The following is a 23,311-nucleotide window of genomic DNA, read 5'->3' as shown; positions in this document are numbered from 1 at the left end:
CATGCCTTTGTTCAAAATAAAATAATAAAATTTGACACTCCTGGAAAAAAGAACAGCTAAGCACTCAGTTGGACGGTTTGACAAAATAACATAAAAATACTCAGTTGTATCGTTGACATCATCGTCTAAATCATGCATGTTTGCCAACATCTTTAACGCCTCGCTGGAGCTGTGTCATGTCCCAGCGTGCTTCAAGGCCTCAACCATCATCCCCATCCCCAAGAAGGCCAAGGTCTCGGGCCTTAACGACTACAGACCCGTCGCCCTGACCTCTGTGGTCATGAAGGTCCTGGAGCGCCTTGTCCTGGCCCACCTGAAGCTCATTACAGATCCTGTGCTGGTCCTGCTTCAGTTTGCGTACAGAGCCAGTAGATCCACGGAGGACGCCGTGAACATGGCTCTGCACTACACCCTGGACCATCTGGACACTGCAGGCGACTACGCCAGGATCCTGTTTGTGCATTTCAGCTCGGCCTTCAACACCATCCTGCCATCCATCCTGGAGCACCAGCTATCACTGCTGCAGGTGCCGGCCTCCACTCGCAGGTGGTTTACGGACTTCCTGACCAATAGGTCTCAGTGGGTGAAGCTGGGGAAAAGATTTTCCATCCCTAGGTCCACCAGCACTGGCTCCCCGCAGGGCTGTGTCCTGTCGCCTCTACTATTCTCCCTGTACACTAACAGCTGTGTTTCCCTCCACCCATCGGTCAAGCTCCTTAAGTTTGCAGACGACACCACCCTGATGGGCCTCATCTCCAGGGGGGATGAGTCGGCCTACAGGAGGGAGATCGAGCGGCTGCGGAGTTGGTGCTGCTACAACAACTTAGAGCTAAATGCACTAAAGACAGTGGAGATGGTGGTGGACTTCCGAAGGAATGCAGCCCAGCCCCCTCCCATCATGCTGGGACGCACCCAGGTGACTTCCGTGGAGTCATGCCGCTTTCTGGGCGTGACCATCTCTCGGGACATGAAATGGGAGCGTAACATCACGGCTCTCCTGAAAAAGGCCCAGCAGAGACTGTATTTCCTCCGGCAGCTGAGGAGATTCAGGCTGCCGAGGACCATGCTGGCCCAGTTCTACACGGCCATCGTTGAGTCCATCCTCACACATTCCATTATCACCTGGTTCCCCGCTGCAGCTGCAAGAGATCTTGCCAAGCTGCAGCGGGTGATACGCTCTGCGGAGAGGGTGATAGGCCATCCCCTGCCCTCCCTCAAGTCCCTGCATGACTCCAGGGCGCTGAGGAGAGCACGGACGATCATGGTTGACCCCTCCCACCCTGGCCACGGCCTCCTCACCCTTGCTCCCATCTGGGAGAAGGATGCGGCTGCTAAAGGCTGCAACAGCCCGCCACAGACTTGGTTTTTTCCCCTCAGCAGCCAGGCTGCTCAATGACTCTGGCTTCCCTCCCACCACCGCCCCCTAGTGTCACCGGCACAATACTGCACTTTATATTGATACTATTTATCATATTTATCCTATGCATCATCATTGCACTGTTGTTTTTCTTTTTTGTGTTCTGTTACTTGTTGTGTGTTACTTGTGAAAAGAGTACGTAATGCACACATGAAAATGCAGCAACAAATTTCTATGTGTGTTTACACAATGGCAAATAAAGGATATCTGAATCTGAATCTGAATGCTGAATATGAAGTGAAACCTGTTGAGAGGACGCCTTGGCAAAATGTCACTTCACAGCATTTCATTGTGTCAACAGACATTATTATATACCTGTTGATTTTACAAATAAAAACTGGTCATTATTCAGAAACTATTGTTCCAGCCCACTGGTAAAGAATCACACGTCGATATCAAAGGAGAATTTTGATGACATAAAGCTATTACTGAGAAAAGAAAATTAACAACTAGTAGATGGCCAAATAGAAGAGCAACTTTTAAGTAGCAGAATAATAGCGACTAAAAATAAGTAGCAGTTCCTTTTTAGTCACGAGTTAATCTGACTTACTCTCTGTAAGGTAGGAAAAAAAAAATCATAAAAAGTCCCCTGACAGAAGGGATGCCACAAAAATGTTGACATTGCTGAAATACCACACTTAAAAGCCACAGAGATTTTGATAATGACCTAAAAGCCGCAGGTTGTGTGTTTTACCTGTGTCAAAACTCCACATGTTGTCTGATGTGTGAAGCGCTGTGGAATGATATCAGCAATTATGTGGAATCAAATCCCTCTTCTGACAGGTTCTGAGAGACGTCTGACTGTAAAGTGTGACTTGGCATCAGGAGAAGAAAAAAGAGTAGGGCTCGTCGTGCTGATGGGAGTTTAACACCCCTGTGAGGCAAAGAGTTTGATTTTTTATTTTTATTTGTTTGTTTTTTTGCAGGACAGTCATTCACTGGACTTTGACATAGTATCTTCCTGTCCTTCCAGGTGAAGCTCGCTCCATTTTTCACCAGGGCTTTACTTTGAGAGCTCTCACTGTAAATCCTCCTCTTTGCGCCGCCCGGCCTGACACCGCTGTCTGTCCACACGTTAAATGGATCTTCTACATGTCAGAAGGGCAGACAGAAACAAAAAATGTAGTCCCAAGACGACGATTTCTGCCAGATGCTGGACAGAACAAAGGACGGTATAGGCGGATAAAAGATAAAGATAAAAAAGCCCGTGCCCTGAAATATGCCAGAAATATTTATATGCTGTATTAATACCTGCAGTACTGTATGGGTGGCGTGTTGCTTCACTGCTCTTCAGACACTGACAACTGAATTTAATGTCATTTATCAGATTTTAAAATCCCACTACACTTTCCGTGTAGTGGGATTTGCTGCGCTGTGCCGGCGTAATACAGCCACCAAGTTTGGTCCAAAATGAATGGAGCCTTTGAAACCTGTGAAACCTGTGGCATGCTCGTAATTTGAACTATTTTAAAAAACTATTATTATTATTATAAAAAATATTATTATTAAAGTTTACATTTCTTTCCAAATTGTAAGTACCTATATGGTAATTATCTTGTTATTTATTTTGGGGTATTTTGGTTAATTTTATGGTAATTTATTTTATAATTTTATGGTAATTTATTTTTTCAAATTTTTTGTTAATTTTATGGTTACTGTCTTGTAATTTATTTTATGAATTTTAGGGTGATTTCATGCTACTTGTGTAATTTTAAATATATGACCATATGATGTCTTTCATTTATTTTATTTTTCTTCTGGATAATATTCTGGGACAATTGGGGGGGTAATTTTGTGGCCTTTTTTTTTTTTTTTTTTTTTTTTTGGAAAGAAATCAAGGTTTCAGAGGGTTGAGTTGTTATCTTTCCATGATTCGTGACTCCAAATGTCAGATGAAAAGCACGTGTGGGATTTATACATCATTGCTGACGTATAAGACTGAACATAACTCGCGTTTCCTCGCTCAAACTTCACCTGTCTCCGCTCCGCCCCTCCCCCCTGCATGTTTAATGAATCCACACTTCCTGAGTCCAAACATGTGCAGGCCGAGGCGTGGCCCAGACAACATCGACTGTACAGGGGAAGCTAATTCCAAAAAAATAACTTATTCAGACTTTCACAAAGTAAATTATTCAGACCTGCCAGCAGCTGCCTGCAGTTCAGCTTCTGGCCAGCAGGTGCCGCTTTGAGAGGCTGTGATTGACATTGTTTGGGACTCAGTGAAATACAGTCCTAACTAATGGGATTTGGGAATTAGTTTCAGTATTTTGAAGTGAAGCCAGCGGGTTTCTGTCGGCCTGTCCACTTTATTTTCATATTATCAGCCTGGAATTTCAGCATTAAATTAAAATTTTATGGCATATCTGTTTCAGATGGATGACTTCATCTATGGTAGACATTAATTTACCCTGACTCAGGGCCGGGTGATTAATCTAATCTTATTTTCAATTTGATTTTGGCTTCCGACGATTATGAAAATTAGATAATCGAGATAAAATGATTATTGTGCCGTATTCCATTTTGCAGTGAAGCTCTTGTTTTGTCTTGTGTTGTAAACCCAGCGCACCCTTTTCCTTTGCAACAGCCCTTCATGAAATCCTTCTTAAAATTCCTAAAAACACTGTGGCGTGGTCATAATTAAAGTCCAAGCAAATCCAAAAAGGCAATAAAAATGTTCAGTAAATACATAAATGAAGTTTCCAAAGTCGGTAAGTAATCGTGATCTCAGTATTGATTAAAAATAATTCTGATTCGGATTTTTGCCGCGGTCGAGCAGCCTTAACCTCACTGGGTGAATTCCTTATAGATTTCCCAGAAGGACTGGGGAGTGTTGAGTCACGGTGAAAACATACGAGGGAGTGATGGAGTGTGATGGCAGTAAATCTGTGTGAGCCTCTAAATCCCCCGATACACTCTCCAGATCAGTGGCTGTTTGACACCTGCTGTTTAAAAAAAAAAAAAAAAAAGTTCTCTCTCTGTGTGTGTGTGTGTGTGTGTGTGTAGTTGGTAGGCATGTTGGACATGTCTGTCCCTGTGGTGGCGAAGCTGAGGCGTCTCCTGGACAGCCTGCCCAGAGAAACGCTGCCCGACGTCGTAGCGTCCATGATCCGAGCCACAAACAAGGAGAAGTTACAGGTACAGCAGCCTCTGGTGTGTGTGTGTGTGTGTGTGTGTGTGTGTGTGTGTGTGTGTGTGTGTACTGGGTGTTTATCTCTGTGAGGGTGAGTGAGTGTGTGTTAATGTTAGTAAGAGAGAGAGGGAAAGAAAGTTGGAGTGAACATGTGTGCTCATCTGTTATTGAATTAGTCGTCAGTCAGGCTCTGCAGAGGCACCACTTTTTGTTTTTGTTTTTGTTTTTGTTTTTGTTTTTGTTTTTGTTTTGGGGAAAAATAATTGGGATTCGGATTGGGGGAAAAAGTGGCCGTGGCTTAAACCAAAAGTAACTTATTCATTTTTTTTTATTGTTGGATTTTAACCACAAATAAATAAAATGATTGAAATTCTTGCTTATTAAAACTGTTTAGGTTTAGCCCACTCTAACCACTGTGCATTCTGCAAATCAAAAGAAACATAATATAATATTATTCACGTTTTTTCTCCTTTTTGTGTGAGGCATTTTTAAACTCTTTCATTTTTTTGTATCATCTGTAGTCATGGAACATAATTTTGTCAGCCTCAAAATAATCAGTGACAAGTACTTCACCAAAAACACCGTTCTGTGTTCATGCTATGCTTAGAGAGTGTAAAATTTAAGGAAAAAAAACTCATGTTACCTGTATTTACTTCATGGAAATTCAACATTTGAGGCACAGAAAAGTCAGGAAATCTCACATTTGACCAAGAGACAAAACATACACCTCACATTAAAGTGTGTGTGTGTGTGTGTGTGTGTGTGTGGAGGTCCTGGACGCGGTGAGCTTGGAGGAGCGCTTTAAGAAGACCCTCCCCCTGCTGACCAGACAGATCGAGGGACTGAAGCTGCTGCAGAAAACCAGGAGTCCGAGGCCCGACGATGAGAAGAGGGTAACGTTCTCCTCCTGTCCTCTGTCCTCCCTCTGCCTCCTGCTCACCTGTTCACCACGCCCCCTCTGTAACGCCCCCCTCCCGTTCACCTGTCCAGGTGTTTTCGGTGCGTAAAGGCGCCGTCTTCCCGGGCCGGCAGTTCTCCCTGGACGAGGAGGGTGAGGACGAGGACGGAGACGACACCGCGGCCCTGGAGAGGAAAGTCCACAGGGCCAACATGCCCGAGGCCGCCCTCAAAGTTTGTGTCAAAGAGCTCAAGAGGTACGGACTTACTCCTGATTTACACTCCTGATCGCCTCATTTCAAAAATTTACAATAAATTTGTGCTCAGTTGCTCTTTAGTTCCCTCACTCCTTCGTGGTGCAGAATCATCACACATTTTTAACAATAATAATAATAATAAACTTTATTCATGTAGCACTTTTCATACAGAATGCAGCTCAAAGTGCTTCACATAAAAAGAATAAAAATAAGATATGTATACACATATATATACACATCCATACACATTGATAGATAAACAAATAAATAATTGAGAACATCAACAGGAGGAATAAAAGGAGATAAATGAGAAAAATAAGAGGTAGTGTGTAACATTAAAACATAGGAAACGCAGCTAAAAATCTGAAGTTAAAAAAAAAAAAAATCAGATGTGAATAAGAATACAAATGCCTTAAAATTGATTAAAATGTTGGAGCATATGATATTGAGTAAAAGGCATACTATAAAAAGGCTTGGTTAAAAAGATATGTTTTGTTTTTTGCACATTAACACGTTTTAAATGATGAGTGCAAATGAATAGATTTTTGTTTTGGGTGAAATATTTCCATTATCAGTTTCTATTAGTTGCTCAGTGAAAATCTCCAAAAGGAGGCTTGAATTCCCTGGAAGCTTTCGTTGTTTTCACACCAGCAGTCTTTGGTTTACACTTTCTGTAACTTTTTACACATGGTTGGACTTTCTGGTCAGGTGTGAAAACTGAACGTGAAGTGAACGTTGATGTGCTCCATACTTTTGAAAACCAAAAACGACGCCCCGGTCTGTTTCTGTTCAAACCCGAGTGCCGACCGTGTGACAGACACAGCTGCTGCACTCTGCTTATACGTTATTCAGCCAGAACAGCACGTCTGTATATTTGGACACACATACTTCCCTCCTGTATGCAACACGTACTCATTTGTGTGTGTGTGTGTGTGTGTGTGTGTGTGATATACAGAAGTGTCAAGTTATTTGTATAAAGAAGCAATTATTGCAAATAAAATTGATTGTTTATTGTTTATTGTTGATCCCCATTAGTGACTATTCTTCCTGCGGTCAAATAAGAAATACAATATAATCAAAAGATTTACAAGCAAAACCTAATAAAAAAACAAAAGAAAAAAGAAAAAAAGAAAATAAATTAAAAACATGTAACATATACAGTCACACATATATATAAAAAAAAATGAAAGCAACAACTATCATCCTAAATAACAAAGAATGATAAACAAAATATAACAGACATAAAATACCTACAGAAGTAAACAAAAATAGAACATATGTTCATATAGTACAGATAATTTTACTTAGTACACTAAATTGAAATCAAATGAGCATAATACAATAAATATCCATTACTCACAAATAGTGTCAATCTAGAACAACTTCTTTCTGTATTATAGTTCTGATTCTGATGTAAACAGAAAACCATAAAGTAACCTACCTGCAGAAATTTCAAACCTCTTTTTACCTGCAGGTCTCTTTCACATATGCATGCACTGCTGCCCCCTTCTGTTCAGAACGTGAACACCACAATGTTCACTTAGAGCTGTGACAGGATGAAACGAACCTCAGCTGATACGGTTGATCAATTTAAGCGACTAGAATGGACTTTTATATGCGATTGTCACTTATTTCATAAACGCTGATCTGTGTTCAGATTGAAGAAGATGCCTCAGTCCATGCCTGAATACGCTCTGACCAGAAACTACCTGGATCTCATGGTGGAGCTGCCGTGGAGCAAGAGCACCAAAGGTAAACACCGTGAAGCCCGTCAAGTTTGATTTCTGTGGTGTTGAGTGTTAAAGGGCACTGAGAACGTGACATTTGACTGCAGTAGAAGTAGAAGTACTGTTCCTCTGCTGGTATGTGACTGCAGTAGTAGTAGAAGTACTGTTCCTCTGCTGGTATCTGACTGCAGATGTGTATACTGTATATTTCTTCTAAATTTGCACATTGACCTACCTCTATGCACATTTTATACACCCATGCACATGGTGTTTTTTTTTTTTTTTTGCACATTGCTTTTTGCACAGTGGGTTGTACTTAGATCTTATTCTGTTGTACTTAGATCTTATTCTTTATTTATTTATTTATTTATTTATTTTTTATTTTTTTTTTATTTTTTAAATTTTTTATTATTTTTTATTTATTTATTTATTTTTTATTTTTTTAATCTTTTTTTTAATCTATTTAATCTGTAATCTGTGGATACTGCTGAAAAACTGCGAATTTCCTGCGGGATGAATAAAGTATCTATCTATCTATCTATCTATCTATCTATCTATCTATCCATCTATCTAGAAGTACTGTTCCTCTGCTGGTATGTGACTGCAGTAGAAGTAGAAGTAGTGCAGTAAAAATCTCCCGCAGTAAAAGTAAAAAGTGTCTCATTTCGAATGTCCTGGCAGTAAAAGTGACTGAGCTCCTTTTTCCACTTATTCCACATTTTTTTTTTTCCCACAGTTGAGTCTAAATGGTCCTCTCTGCAGTTTTTCACGGTGCAGCTTTTATTGTGAAGTTTGGAAAATGACAAAAAGTAGCACCAGCAAAGCAGAAGCAGGTTCCTCTTCTCGTCTTTGCTGACTGAGCTTTTATTGTGAAAGGTTCCACAATCTGTCAGTGATCACTTGTTCTCTGTGATGGATCTGATTTAAAATGTAGTGAAGTACAATGTAATTAGTAGAGTGAGTAAATTTAATTAGTTACTTCCACCCATGTTAATCTACACCACCTGAACTCGAGGCCTTAAGTGGTCTTAAACAGAGTTAAATAAAGGATTTTAGGGTTTTAAATTCAGTTTTAGGCGTCCACAGAACTGTAATCTGAGGAGGCTCAAGTTGTTTTAATTTTAATATTTGTGCCAGCTGTTGAATCAGTGTTAGATTTCCTCTTACCTGTCATGAGAAACGTCTTGAAAACCTCCTCACTTCCACTTGATGAAAGTCCCAGACGCCCTCGGTCCAAACATGGAACAAGATGGATTTCTGTGACAGAGTCATAAAAATTCCACGGCGATCGTCTCGCCAGGATACAACAAAAATACGACTGATTTATTTGTGGCGGTCGACCACAGTATCAAACATCCCACTACCAGCGTGACACGAAAACACTTATTTCTCGTGTTGAGCCCGACGTGCCAGAAACCCAAGAGCCGAGTAAAACAGGATATGTACCGCTAATGAGCTCATTGTGCTCACGACCAGACGACCGCACTTTATTCACTTATTTCCTTTCAAATAATCGGAGCAGACGTTGTTTCCGCCTCGCGTGCCAGAGGCCGCCGTGGTTTGTTGTTTTTTCTGCAGCTGATCGCTCGGATCGCTCGCCGCTGTCACGTGGTGCCTCCACACGACGAGCCACGACCCGGGATTATATTCACAGATTTGTGCAAACGCATCGATATGATTATGATTTTTTTTTTTTTTGCATAAACTCTCTTTTTCCATCTTGTCTCAAATTCTCTGTTGTTTCTTCGCTTTCCACCTAATTTCCTCTTTCTCTCCACTTTGTCCTCTCTTGAACCTCATCTCATCTTCCCTTGTTTATTTCTGTCCACCTCTACCCCCCCCCACTCTCTCTCTCTCTCTCTCTCTCTCTCTCAGACTGCCTGGACATCCAAGCGGCTCGTATCCTGTTGGACAACGACCACTACGCCATGGACAAGCTGAAGAGACGAGTGCTGGAGTATCTGGCCGTGAGGCAGCTGAAGGCTTCGCTGAAGGTGCTCCTCATCAGTCAATCGATTATTATATTATATTATATTAATAATCCATCGATCAAGTCGGTCCAAACATTGCACGGCAAAGAAATGTTATTCTGTGCGTCAGACTTAAGCACTGTGAGTCAGGTACATTGCAAAACAGTGTATTTGTGTCTTCCTCTTTTCATTAGACTTGCATAGGCAGTCCTATTTTCACTCTGGATGCCACGAGGACCAAAACTACGGCACCGAATTGATGCCAATAGTCTAAAAATACGACGGTATTTTATGGCACCGTAGGTACCAGATGTATTTATTTAGAAAAAGCCTTCAGCGGGCCGTAACACATTCCTCCAGACCTGACGGGGGCGGTATACATGCGATTTAACCTCGTTTAAGTATGAACCGAAGAAGAGACAAACACAGGAGGAAGACGGCAGCTCGGCCTCGGCTCGTCCAAAAGAAACACAGCGAGAGTCGCGTCTGGAGGGATTGAGCTCTCGAGGCGGAAGCTCAGGGGATTATAATAAATTCACAAAACAAAATATGCAAACGGTGCCCTCAAAGTCTCCTGTTTAAATATTTGTTTCTTATCCTAATTATGTATAAGCCTATTTATTATTTCCATACTTCTCTCATGTCTCTGCTGAACTCTGTGGAGTCTCTTTTCAACACATCAAGGCTTAAATACTTGAATGTTCAACAGATTTTAATAAAGGAGTGCATGTTCAGGTACATTTTTTTCTTTTATTTTCTTTCTTTTTTTTTTTTTTTTTTACTGTGGTAGCGAAACGGCTATCAAGAATCGAGGAAATTCACTGGTATTGGTAGCGACTGCTGAACATCTGTTATCGTGACAGCCCTAATCTTCACGCTTTGTTTTCGTGCTGGAGAAAGATCCGGCTGGAGCCTTTATTGTTGTGATACCGGGCGAAAAAACACTCGTGGCTGTTTGTATTTCTTTAATCCAATCAGAGTCGTCTTTCCTGTTCACACTGATCCACCCAACATGATATAAAACAGAGACGTCCGCTCTGTTGGGCCTGCGTTTGCTCCTGACCTGTGACCTGCGTGATGTTTCTGCTCTTTGTGAAAGTGCAGTCGTCGCAGTGACTGGTGTTAATCCAAGCAGGATTTCAAAATAAAGGCGCAGAACAGACAAACGCAGCCAGACTTTTTTTTTTTTTTGTCTGCAGAGAAAATGAAGCTATGAGTTTTGGATGTCGGTGCCTGAGTTCGATCACATGACAATCCCACATGAGCCGTTTGGAAATTCTCTGTTCTCAATCAATCTTCCATCGGGACGGGAATCGAGAACCGGCTCCAAATTGTTCGATCGATTGGATCGAATGCTGGCGTGTTTTTCCGACAGCTGTGTTTTGAAATAAAGCTGTTTTCAAATGTACATGGCTTACTGTAGTTTCTAATCAGCTGATAAACCAGAGTGAAAGCTTTAATTGAAATGATTACATAAACCCGAAAGAAATCAAAAATGCAATGTGTTATTTATTGTGCTGAACTAGAATGTGCTGCAGCTGTTATTTGTCCATTGTTTTGGGTGATTTCTCTGTTTCTCTGTGAATGTCATGATGCTGCAGTGTGGGGGAAAAAAATAAAAAAAAATAAATAAATCATGTAAATGTTTGCAGGGCCCCATCCTCTGCTTTGTGGGGCCCCCAGGAGTCGGAAAGACGAGTGTGGGACGCTCCATAGCCCGGACGCTGGGCCGCGAGTTTCACCGCATCGCACTGGGAGGAGTGTGTGACCAGTCGGACATCAGAGGACACAGGTACACACACACACACACACACACACACATGCAGAGCAGGGGCTTTTCAAACCTTTTCATGCTCTGGACCCTCAAGTTGACTTTCATTGATTTGATTTAATTTTTCATTTTATTTTTTTGCACGTATCAAACAAAGCGGCAGAAACATGACAGCAACAGAAAAGAAGGAAGATATGCAGGTGAGATTTAAAAAAAAAAAAAAAAAAAAAAAACGCTTGAGGATTTTAGAATATTATTCATTTTAAACACGCACATTTTATTGCAGTACAGACTCGTGGACTTCAGCTCTGCCACGGCCGAGCTTTGACGACGTCGGTGTGATTTGAACAAAGACTGATATCTGATGCCAAAAGCCCTGAGCAGCATGTCAGAAACAGACCCAAACTGTCTGGATTTTTGGCGAACAGAGGAATGTGTTTCTCAAATGGTGGGAAAATTGATTTTATATCAGTTATTTCATCCGGTAACCCCAAACACACCATCCAAGCTGCACCAAAGTCGTGGATCAGTTTGGTTCTTGGTATTTTTGGATGCTTTTGTACTTATTATTGACATTGGCATCGACAAAGAGGAATCAGTGCAGCCCTAAAATACACCAGCTTGTTTGTTTTGCTGGAGAAAACAATCAAGATGTCCTGATAATCCTTATTGATCGTAGCTGCCACACACATCATCTGAATCAGCCTGAATCAGCAGGAGCCGAAGGATTTCCACTCGTACGTTCTCCGGCTGCGGCCGGCCCTTTTGGCAGCTGAGCGTCTGATGAACCCGCAGGCGACGCGCTGCTGCCGAGACGGCTTGACAGACTCAAACTCGTGACGAGAGGCAGACATGAAAACATGTGTTGAGCCAATAAACGCTGAGTCCCTCCGCAGAGACGCTCCTAATTGAGTTAAGGTGCGTCCAAATCGCTTTTAAAGTCCTTGAGATGTTTTACGTGACCCGTGGCTAATACAGTTGGCCGGACATGATTCAGATTAAAACGCATGTGTCTGTGTGGAGGTTCCCACAGACGACAGACAAAAGAATCTGCACCAGGAAGTCAAAGGAAACGTCTGCAGCGTTTGGAGACACAACCGGTTCAGTCTCTAAATCCTCTTGAGCAGCTTCTGAAATGTTTGCGTGGCCGATGCCGGGAGCAGACAGACACACACTGTCATGTCCAGTACATTCCCACTGAATGCATAGCTGAATGCAGAGTTGGTGTTTTATGTCGGGTGACTATAAACCTTGAAGTCTGACACGTTCATGAGAGATGGCGTTTGGCATGTCAAGATTTTTTTGTTTGTTTGCTTGTTGATTGATTCTTTTATTTAAGTGTCAAGCTTCAGTTTCAGAGGCCCAGCCCCTATGGACTTACAAGACACTGTTGTACACATTACAAACCATGCTCAAACATACATCAACAACAAAAAATAAACATCATAATAAATCAGGAATACAAAGTCAAATCCAAATCCAGGCCCTTCCAAAATATAGCCCTCAGGTTTTGCATTATATGCTGCCCTCTGTTCCAGGCCTTAGAAATAAAATTTGCAGTCTTAAATACCTCAGTATTAAAGAGCCATTTCAGTTTTCTGGCCATCATCTACCCAGAATAGCTCAGGGTTTGGGTTTTGCATGGCCTTTAATAAAGGGACCCTCAAGTCATCATACATGGTGCAATAACACATAAAATGAACATTATGGCATTACACATCCTGTTCTCTTCAGGAATAGCTGTGAACTGCCCTACTTCAATTGCCTTCAGTGGGCAGGTTACCACTTCTCAGCCGGACACACAGTGACCTCTGGCTTCTAGTTAGAAAAGAAGTGACATAGGGCTCAGGGTCAAAACAATCCTTCATCTGAACATCTGAACATCTGATCTAAGCCTGGGCTTCAGCCACATGTCATTGGACCATTTCCCTGTAAAACTGAGAAACAGTCTTTGCTTGTTTTGGCCTTTGTCCACTGGTGTGATGATGACCCCCCCACTGATGGTCACTGTTCATTTGTTGAACCTGTGGATGCTGCATTAAATTGTTAAAGACAAGAGACAAGAGTTCATCTCATAAAGAACGCTGATCTGACATACAGACCACAAAATATCCTGCAGTCTGATCGTGGATTGAAATATTTAATCTGAGTTGTAAACACTGCTTCTAATCAAAAGCCTGAATATTTTGTGTCGACACTCATTATCTTTCTTCTCTAACCGAAGTTGTAAATTGAAATCCGGTGTGAGGTGAGGCGTGGAGGTCGTCATGAAGCCACACAGTGAGAGCCTACATCCTGTTTTTAATCCTGGTCTTTCAGTCAGGAAGGATCGTGAGCTCAACCTTTTATGAGACTCGAACAAATTCACGGTGGTTTGCCTCTCGTGACTCTGAGTTAAAACATGCTCCGATCAGATCCAATCAAAAACGAATGCAATCAAACCACTGAGAACCACGGAGAGAACATATCTTTACAAACAGATGGAGCCTGATGTTGCCATGATGCCAAACTGTTGATTCTGGTGCTGATACCAGCCCAGGTGTCAGTTTTCACTGTAAAATAACACCACAGAAAACAATAAATTAATTAAATAACAGAAAATAATGCTGCTCAAAAATGCAAATAAACTGAGGTGTTTACACCTTTCCCATCAGATATCTGTTGGCTGTTCATTTCAGGTGGAACCAAAACTCTTTCTCCTGTTGGTTTTGTGTTTGGTTCGCATAATTTTGTACACGGAGGTCGTGGTTATCATAAATCATCAGGGCCATGATAGTGTAATGAAATGTATTGAGGCCTTCAGACGTGCTTCATTATTAACAGCTGCAGCGTGGACGGTCTGGACGCTCTGGACGCTCCATGTGAGCTTGTTTTGAAGGCAAATGATTCGAGCCTTTGACCTTCACTGTAGCATCAGTTGCAACACCAACACCAGCCATCGGTGGCAGCACTGAGCACCGTGCTCGTGCATGGCTCCCAAAACGTGCAGCGAAAAAGTAAGGCCTTGTTCAGACTGCCAGGTCAGATCAGTTTTTTTTTTTTTTTTTTTTGTCTTATCCAGATTGTATTTAGATTGATTTTAGAAAATCTGGACAGAGAAGAACCACAGGAAATTTGATTTTTGCAAATTGGATCCAAATTCCGATTGGATCTCTGCAGATGTGTCTCAGTCGGACACTCTGGTCGCTCAAATCGGATTTCAAACGATCTCACAATGTGACGCACAACGACAGCGTCAAATCCAGCCAGTCCACACCGGTCTCAAAAACAAAAACTGTCAAGTCGAGAACTCCTCCGTCACACCAGACAGACTCGGCGACGGAGGAGTTCTGCGGCGTGGCAGCGCCGTCGTTTGGAGGGCGAGACCATGGATCTCCATCAAGCCTCCACGTTAGAAAGCTGCATCATCAGCGTACGTGATAACTCGCGCCTACGTTGTTACCACAGCGACCTGCGCAGATACGTCGGTGACGTCTGGACACACAAATCCAATCTGATCAAACACAGATGAACAGTGTGGACAGAAAAAATTTAAGAAACAAATCTGATTTGCCTGCAGTTTGCACAAAGCCAAGTCATGGGGCGTCTTTTGTTTTTAATGGATTAAATTTGCATATCTTGGATTTAAGTTATGTTTTTGATATTTTGTACTCAACACATAGTAGCACCCTTGGGATTACTTGTGGAAAACAAGTAACTGACAAAGGTATGTGTTTTTTATATTGGTCCATTGTACTTGGTTTCAGAGCGAGGGTGGTATAAAGTCCCCCTGCTGGCTCTGAGCAGAGCGGGACACCGCACACAACAACATCCACATGCAGAGCCCCGCTTTGGGCCAGCGTCGTGACAACACTGAGCCTGCAGGGGAACACCCACTCAGTCCTGCTGGAATGGATTACTGTAGAAAACGCAGCCTGCAGCCTCTCAAACTCCATGTTATTACAGTTTGTGACTTTCAGGAACTCTCAAATCTCTGTGGATGATGAAGATAATACTCAAGAATAATACCAAGTAATAATAAAATCCCTGTTTTTTGGGCTACAGTCCCTTTTTAAAAATATGTGTGTCATCATTTACAAGGAGCAAAAAATAATAAATATTAAATCTGGCTGTACAAAACAGTGCCAGTTCTAGGAAAACTGTTTCTCAAATCGTCTTGTGAGGTGTTGTTTTCTTAGTAGTAATAGTCGGTGGATCAGCCAATTATTAGCTACACACACACACACACACACACACACACACACAGTATCTCCAGTAACCTGAGTCGACATAAAAGCGATTGCTCCGACTCAGACAGTAGTGTCATCATCGCCTCGCCGCCCATTTTCCTTTCATCTGTCTGTCACCATGGAAACGGTCTCGGTCTGCCTCAACAGCCTCACACTTGTGTTGTGCATCACATCGCTTGTACACACGCACACACTCCCACACACACACACACACACACACACACTCTGCAGCTCTCCGGTGTATTTGCTGACCTCACCTGAACCCTCCGGTGCTTTGGGCGTTAAATCGGCTCGGGAAGTCGTGTGCACCTTCACATTCGAGACAATTAGATAAAAAACAGTTTGAGGTGTGTTCAAACGTGTGTGTGTGTGTTTTTTTTTGCATATGTGGAGAAGATTAGTGTGAATTTTCTAAGATATGCTTTCAGGTTCAGTGAAGATTCAGGGTGAGAAGCAGTGCATTGGAGTGTGTGTGTGTGTGTTTTTGTGTGTGTTTTTGTGTGTGTGTGCGCTGCAGTGAGGTGCGGGAGGGAGTGGGTTCATCTCAGGTTGCAGGCTGATCCAACAGGCTTGGTATTTGAAAGGAAAACGAGCGCGGTTGGGGACAGATGAAAACCATGTGTCCAGAATCGCAGCAGCAGCGAGAGGCAGGCGGGCGAGGGGAGTCCAGCGCTCCATCGCACAATTTGTTCGACTTTTTAAATATTTTTTCCTCTGGTTTCCCACCTTCATTGTGATGGAAGTGGAGACCAATATAAATACAAAATCACACTGATGTGTATAATAACTTGTGGGAGAGTACAGCCTGTTTTCCACCTCTTTTCACAACACAATTTTAATTTCTTATTTTATTTCATTTATTTTTTTTCAACGTATCTGCTGCTTTATTGCTGCTTTTTGCCGTTTTCGTCCAGCCTTTGCCCCTGAAATCGGTTCGATGTAGTGAAATACCCTGATTTGAACTCTGTCAGGAAGATAAACTCAATTCGGAAAACTCTACGAAACAAATTAGTCTGTCGACAGAAAATTAGATGATTTTAATAATCGGTTTTGTCATTTATCAAGTCAAAATGCCAAACATTGTCTCATCCTCGCTTCACTAAGACGCTAAAATTATCTTTTGGTCCATCCGAATCATTACAGCATTAATACTTGGGGTTTTGTGGCTGCTGATGAGACTAAGGAAGCAATTTGAAGACAGCACTTTGGGCTCTGCTCACTTTCCATGAGCATTTATCAATAATCTTGACACTGAAGACACTGAATGATCAAGTAATTAGCCCTAATCAAAAAAGAGAAAAACCTCATTAGATGAATCGACAGCGAGGATAATCAGCTGCAGCCGCGGCGTTTGCTGCTTTTCAAAACCATTAAGAGCTTAAATATGACGTCTAAATGGCAGATTAAAGGGTTGGTAATGTAACTACTTTCATATGAAACAAGGCTCTTTACAGTTTTAGTTTAATCTAACCCTCTGCTCCCAGTCTTTCACAACAAGGCAACGAGAAAACACAGTCAACAGCATTCAGGAAGGAAAACGTTCACCCAGCAAGCAGTCGTGTTTTTATTTATCCTTACATTTCTGTCTCGGGTTGTTTGTCCCCCCGCCCCCCACCCCCTCGCCCCCCCGGCCTCCAGGCGGACGTACGTGGGCAGCATGCCGGGCCGCATCATCAACGGCCTGAAGACCGTTGGCGTCAACAATCCTGTCTTCCTATTGGACGAAGTGGACAAACTGGGGAAGAGCTTGCAAGGAGACCCTGCCGCTGCACTGCTGGAGGTCCGCACACACACACACACACACACACACACACACACACACACACACAGTTTTCCTGCTTCACATGAACATTTCTGATGTGTTAAAACTCCCTAAACTGTAAATCCTGCCTCCATATTGACAAATAGAGAGTGCTGACCTTTATACTTACATTCTGTGTGTGTTTGAATAAGAACAAGATGATTAAATGTTGTTGAAATGTCTTAAAGAGATGGACCAATGGGAGAACGTCGAGTGGCGCGTTGAGGTCAAAGTGCTTCCTGTCCGAAAGGCCGGATGTATTTGTGTTTCAAAATGATAAATACACAAAAACGAATAGACACAGGCCTTTTTTTATTTATTATTGAAAATAATAATAATAAAAAAAAAACCCAGAAATATAGAAATATCATGGTGTGTTGAAAAAGATTGGAATTGTGCTGTATGTTGGTGTGTAGCTTTTTCAATGCGAGTGAATGAGGCAGTAAAACTCAAACACCTCCTCCTCGTCACAGAGGAATGCCGTCTTGCTGACTCAGCTGTAATCTGTGCTGGACAGATTGGTAGCTGCATATTAAACTCTGCATTCAGTTTTGTGAAAATATCACTTTGACCCTTCATCCCTGCAGAAACCGTGCACACAAACACACAAACATTTTACACTGACTTCAATTCATTTGTCACCACTGAATGCAACTGTAATCCTTCCCATGTTTATAACAGCGTGACCTCTGACCCCTGCATGCATTGTTTACATAAGCATTTATACCTTTTGGCATCCAGTGAAATGGTTTTACACACGAGAGGTTTTTAATAACCCAGTAAAAGATACCAATCACCAAGGTTTTTATTGGTTTTAGCAGCCGGTTTCTCTTGTTTTTAATCGCGTTTGGTTTTTCTGTTTGCCTTGCAGAGCGTTTTATGACAAACTCCACAAGAGCTACTTTAGTTTGGGTTTGAGCAGGCGGGGGTACACACACACACCTTTTAACGCTGTGTGTGTGTGTGTGTGTGTGTGTGTGTGTGTGTGTGTTCTCCTAGGTGCTGGACCCGGAGCAGAACCACAGCTTCACAGATCATTACCTCAACGTGGCCTTCGACCTCTCCCAGGTGCTCTTCATCGCCACGGCGAACACCACGGCAACCATTCCCCCGGCCCTCCTGGACAGGATGGAGGTGCTGCAGGTGCCAGGTGGGCTCAGAGGCAGGGCGGCCGAGGCGTTTCCCCCGTGTGTATGTGTGTGTGTGTGTGTGTGTGTGTGTGTGTGTCCTGAGTCGACTTACAGGACAGGAAGTGTAGAGCGTTTTCTTACCGCCGGTGACGCTTCTAGTGCATCATCTTCCTTTAAATTAATTTGGTGTCCGACAAAGCTTTGGATGTCCTGTACCGTTCCACTGGATATGATATTACAAACATTTTTCTTCTATCAAACTCACCAGCGTATTTCTACTGTGATCGACAGTAGAAATACGCTTAGACCAAACAAAAAAATACCTTGGGTTCCGGTTCCTTGTCATTTAAGATAGATAGATAGATACACTATATTACCAAAAGTATTCGCTCACCCATTCAAATGATCAGAATCAGGTGTCCTAATCACTTGGCCTGGCCACAGGTGTATAAAATCAAGCACTCAGGCATGCAGACTGTGAAACAAGACATTTGTGAAAGAATGGGCCGCTCTCAGGAGCTCAGTGAATTCCAGCGTGGAACTGTCATAGGATGCCACCTGTGCAACAAATCCAGTCGTGAAATTTCCTCGCTCCTAAATATTCCACAGTCAACTGTCAGCTCTATTATAACAAAATGGAAGCGTTTGGGAACAACAGCAACTCAGCCACGAAGTGGTAGGCCACGTAAAGTGACGGAGAGGGGTCAGCGGATGCTGAAGCGCATAGTGCAAAGAGGTCGCCGACTTTCTGCACAGTCAATTGCTACAGAGCTACAAACTTCATGTGACCTTCAGATTAGCCCAAGTACAGTACGCAGAGAGCTTCATGGAATGGGTTTCCATGGCCGAGCAGCTGCAGCCAAGCCACACATCACCAAGTGCAATGCAAAGCGTCGGATGCAATGGTGTAAAGCACGCCGCCACTGGCCTCTAGAGCAGTGGAGACGCGTTCTCTGGAGTGATGAATCACGCTTTTCCATCTGGCAATCTGATGGACGAGTCTGGGTTTGGAGGTTGCCAGGAGAACGGTACATTTCAGACTGCATTGTGCCGACTGTGAAATTTGGTGGAGGAGGAATTATGGTGTGGGGTTGTTTTTCAGGAGCTGGGCTTGGCCCTTTAGTTCCAGTGAAAGGAACTTTGAATGCTTCAGGATACCAAAACATTTTGGACAATTCCATGCTCCCAACCTTGTGGGAACAGTTTGGAGCGGGCCCTTTCCTCTTCCAACATGACTGTGCACCAGTGCACAAAGCAAGGTCCATAAAGACATGGATGACAGAGTCTGGTGTGGATGAACTTGACTGGCCTGCACAGAGTCCTGACCTGAACCCGACAGAACACCTTTGGGATGAATTAGAGCGGAGACTGAGAGCCAGGCCTTCTCGACCAACATCAGTGTCTGACCTCACCAATGCGCTTTTGGAAGAATGGTCAAAAATTCCTATAAACACTCTCCTCAACCTTGTGGACAGTCTTCCCAGAAGAGTTGAAGCTGTAGTAGCTGCAAAAGGTGGACTGACATCATATTGAACTCTATGGGTTAGGAATGGGATGGCACTTCAGTTCATAGTATGAGTAAAGGCAGGTGAGCGAATACTTTTGGTAATATAGTGTAGATAGATAATTTATTCATCCCGCAGGAAATTCGCACATTTTTTTTTTTTTTTTTTTTTTTAAGGGCATGAATAAGTAGGGAATTTATTTTATTTTATTTTTTTATTCTATTTAGCATTTTAAGGATGGGTAGGGGGGATTTATTTTATTTTATTTATTCGTGGGAAGGGTGGGTAGGTAGGGATTTTATTTTATTCTTTTTTTTATTTTCGGAAGCGATGCATGGGTTGCTTTTTAAATATAATTAATTCAATATTTGCATAAGTTACCACCTTTTTAACGGACGGAGCAGCGTTATTACCAGCAGAGGGAGGTGTCTCTGGCTCGCATCGCAGCGCTAGGTACCTGAAGTCAAATACACCCATCACGCCCACCGCCATAGAGCCAGGCTCCACGGTGGGGGTGGAGAGGATGTCCAACGCCATGTCCGTCCACAGATCCCCCCCGTCATGTCTGCCTGCTGCACTTGCAAATCTCCAAAGGCACTGTTTCACCTCTTTCACTACGTCTGCAAAGGTTTTCTCTTGTAGTCGGATTATTTTCTCTGGTGGTTTGCGAGGACAAATCACACACACACACACACACACACACACACACACACACACACACACACACACTGTGCAGAAGTCCATTCTTTCCAGCCGGTGCTGTCGGTGGCGCGTGATTCCATGAAGTTATTTTAAGTTAAGTTACGCGAGAACATCACAAATAAGGCGAGTGCAACACACATCAAAATAAAAGCCCTGCTTAACTTTTGACCAATGTCAACAAGGTCCCACTCGGTCGCATAGTGCCTTTATTTTATTTTTTTATTTTATTTTTACACAGAGGCCAGTAAAATAACCTGACTCGGGGGTTAAATGGGACACTCGGTCAGGAACCGGAACCCAGAATTTTTTTTTTGTCTGGCCTTATTATTATTATTTTTTAAAATGTGTCATAATTAATTCATTGATTGGCTGTCACTGAGCCCATCAGAGCTCTGTTTGGACACATCGCCCTGTTTTTGGTGTTTGTATAAACATCAGAAGGAGGGAGGAGACACAAAGACACAAAATCATGTTCACAGACGCCTGTCCAAAGTGAAACTGTGCAGTTTGTGCAAACACACAGGAGGTTACTCTTAATTAATACTATCGATTAGTTTCCCATTTCTCATTTCTTTTTAAAATAATGAATTTGTGTGTGTGTGTGTGTGTGTGTGTGTGTGTGTGTGTGTGTGTGTGTGTGTGTGTGTGTGTGTGTCTCCCAGGCTATACCCAGGAGGAGAAGGTGGAGATAGCTCATCGTCACCTGATCCCAAATCAGCTGGAGCAGCACGGCTTGACACCTCAGCAGCTCCAGATACCACAGGACAGCACACAGGAGGTTATTACCAGGTACACACACACACACACACACACACACACACAGAGAGAACATACCAACACATCATATTTACTCACAGAGGGACGCACAAATATCTGGGGTTGAGTGAGCAGACAGAAATCAGTTTCACTTCATACTTGGGATTTTTTTTTTTTTTTTTAAATCAATCAGTGTAATAATAAAAAGGTGTGCAGGTCCAGGTTTTGTGTTCCGTCCTCTTTATTTCCAGCAGGATAACAAGTCGCTGATGAGCCACAGGCAGAGCAGAAGTGTGTATCAACTGCAGAAATTATTTGCACAGCTGTACAGAGAGCGAGGCACAAATCGTTTTTGATTAAAAAAAAAAAAAAGCTCGGAAAATAGCTTGTTTTGCTTTTCCAAACCAGCGTCAGTTTGCTTGTTGGCAAACCGGGGCATTAAAGGTGTAATACGCAAAATTGCGGAGGGTTGATTGAAGCGAGGAACCTTTAAACTCAGCCAGCAAGAACATGGAATAACGATGACGGCTGAGTCTACACGGCCCGTTTGAGCAATGAGAAGAAAAAATCAATCAAAAAAAAAAAAAAAATCATGTTTTCAGTTTGTAGGAAGCGCAAGAGGAACTGGTCGTTAAATGCTTCACAAGCTGTGTCCCAATTCAGGGTCTGCATCCTTCAAAGTCTGGGTCCTCCCCGTCAACCAAATGGGACGGTCTAGCCTTCAGAGTATTTCCTGGTCGCGTAGCTGCCGTTACCATGACAACAAACTCCGGAGACAGAAAGATAACGTTTCTTTCCGTCAGACAAGACAAAACAGTAAAGAAAGGGGTTTTGGTTTAACATACATGGCGTTGGATGTTCAAATGAGTAAAAAACAAATATTTTATAATGTGAAATCTGAATACTTACATATACTAGATGCCGCCGTCGCCATTTCAGTTCACTTTTTTCGACTGAGCAGCAGCACGCAAAGCATCTTGGGATACGGGAGCCCGAGAAGGATAGTCGCGGTGCATCCTCCGAATCGGCTGAAAAGGAGGACGCATTTGAAGTGCGCATTTGAAGGATCCTTGGACTTTGGATGAATTGGGACAGGCCTTCGCTCAGTGTTGTGACGTAACTGGCCTTCAAATGCCGACTTTGAAGGATGCAGACCCTGAACTGGGACACAGCTACTGAGAGCAGCGGGACGAGCCTCTCTCTGACTCACCGGCCACTCGGCGCCGCCCTGCCTGCCTCGGTGACTCCACAGCGTCAGAGCCTCGTTCTCCAAACACACTTTGGCTGCAGGAGTGACGTCGCCTTGTCGGTAGTGAACCGTGAGCATCACCTGAGCGGCAGGACGGTCCCGGGCCAGCGGTCTGTCGGGGTCCCGGGCCAGCGGTCTGTCGGGGTCCCGGGCCAGCGGTCTGTCGGGGTCCGGGGTCCCGGGCCAGCGGTCTGTCGGGGTCCGGGGTCCCGGGCCAGCGGTCTGTCGGGGTCCCGGGCCAGCGGTCTGTCGGCTTTGGGAAACACGGCCCCTGACCTGTGTGCGTCCTGCTGAGGTGCGAGTGGCCGCTCGTCCACATCTGGACGTCAGACTGTCATTAAGTTGTCATGTGGGTCTGTCAGGTGTTTAGCTTGAATGTCAGCCATGATCTCTGCGGCGGGGCCACCTGGTGGTGAGAGAGAACATCTTTCAACAGCGTGACCCGGGGTCAGACCGCCACCCTGCAGACGACACTGACCTCTGACCTGTGACCTCTGACCTCACCAGAAGGAGCATCAGAGAAGACAGACTTTCTCGACGGGAGCGTGTCGTATCAAATTATTATGAAACAATAGTTTGATCAGTTGATCCGCTGAAAGTTAATCGATTCTAGTTTTGAAAATTAATTTTAGCAACGTTAAAATGTCAAAACTGTCTTGATTCCAGCTTATTTTTCTCCGTTAAATCGTTTTAAAGTAAATCCTCTGGGGTGTTTTTGCTGCTGCTGGTCAGACTAAAGAAGCGATCTGAAGGCTTCGCTTTGGGCTCCG

At 43.3% G+C, this 23,311-nt stretch overlaps 1 protein-coding gene and 1 long non-coding RNA gene across 3 annotated transcripts in view; one reads left to right on the top strand and one right to left on the bottom strand.

The window, feature by feature from the left end:
* Nucleotides 1-23,311, top strand: part of lonp2 (lon peptidase 2, peroxisomal) — a 43,599-nt gene that overhangs the window by 8,454 nt on the left and 11,834 nt on the right. For both annotated transcript variants that reach the window (XR_003928379.1, XM_030054395.1), the window contains exons 4-12: nt 4,421-4,552; nt 5,318-5,440; nt 5,538-5,701; nt 7,359-7,453; nt 9,304-9,422; nt 11,051-11,190; nt 17,037-17,178; nt 18,199-18,349; nt 21,199-21,325. Coding sequence is in view for 1 of the 2 variants with exons in the window: in XM_030054395.1 (XP_029910255.1) it covers nt 4,421-4,552; nt 5,318-5,440; nt 5,538-5,701; nt 7,359-7,453; nt 9,304-9,422; nt 11,051-11,190; nt 17,037-17,178; nt 18,199-18,349; nt 21,199-21,325 (1,193 nt within the window). In the remaining variant the exon portion in view is untranslated. The remainder of the gene's footprint in view (nt 1-4,420; nt 4,553-5,317; nt 5,441-5,537; nt 5,702-7,358; nt 7,454-9,303; nt 9,423-11,050; nt 11,191-17,036; nt 17,179-18,198; nt 18,350-21,198; nt 21,326-23,311) is intronic.
* On the bottom strand, nt 15,266-22,289 carry LOC115361107 (uncharacterized). The gene is made up of 3 exons (XR_003928380.1): nt 22,208-22,289; nt 17,330-17,332; nt 15,266-15,278 (listed from the first exon to the last, which is right to left on the bottom strand). It is a non-coding gene; the product is annotated as an uncharacterized LOC115361107 (long non-coding RNA).

Source organism: Myripristis murdjan, chromosome 6, assembly GCF_902150065.1.
Source record: "Myripristis murdjan chromosome 6, fMyrMur1.1, whole genome shotgun sequence".
NCBI classification, from domain to species: Eukaryota; Metazoa; Chordata; class Actinopteri; order Holocentriformes; family Holocentridae; genus Myripristis; species Myripristis murdjan.
Note: the sequence above shows the minus strand (reverse complement) of the source record. Positions and strands in the feature narration are given on the sequence as shown.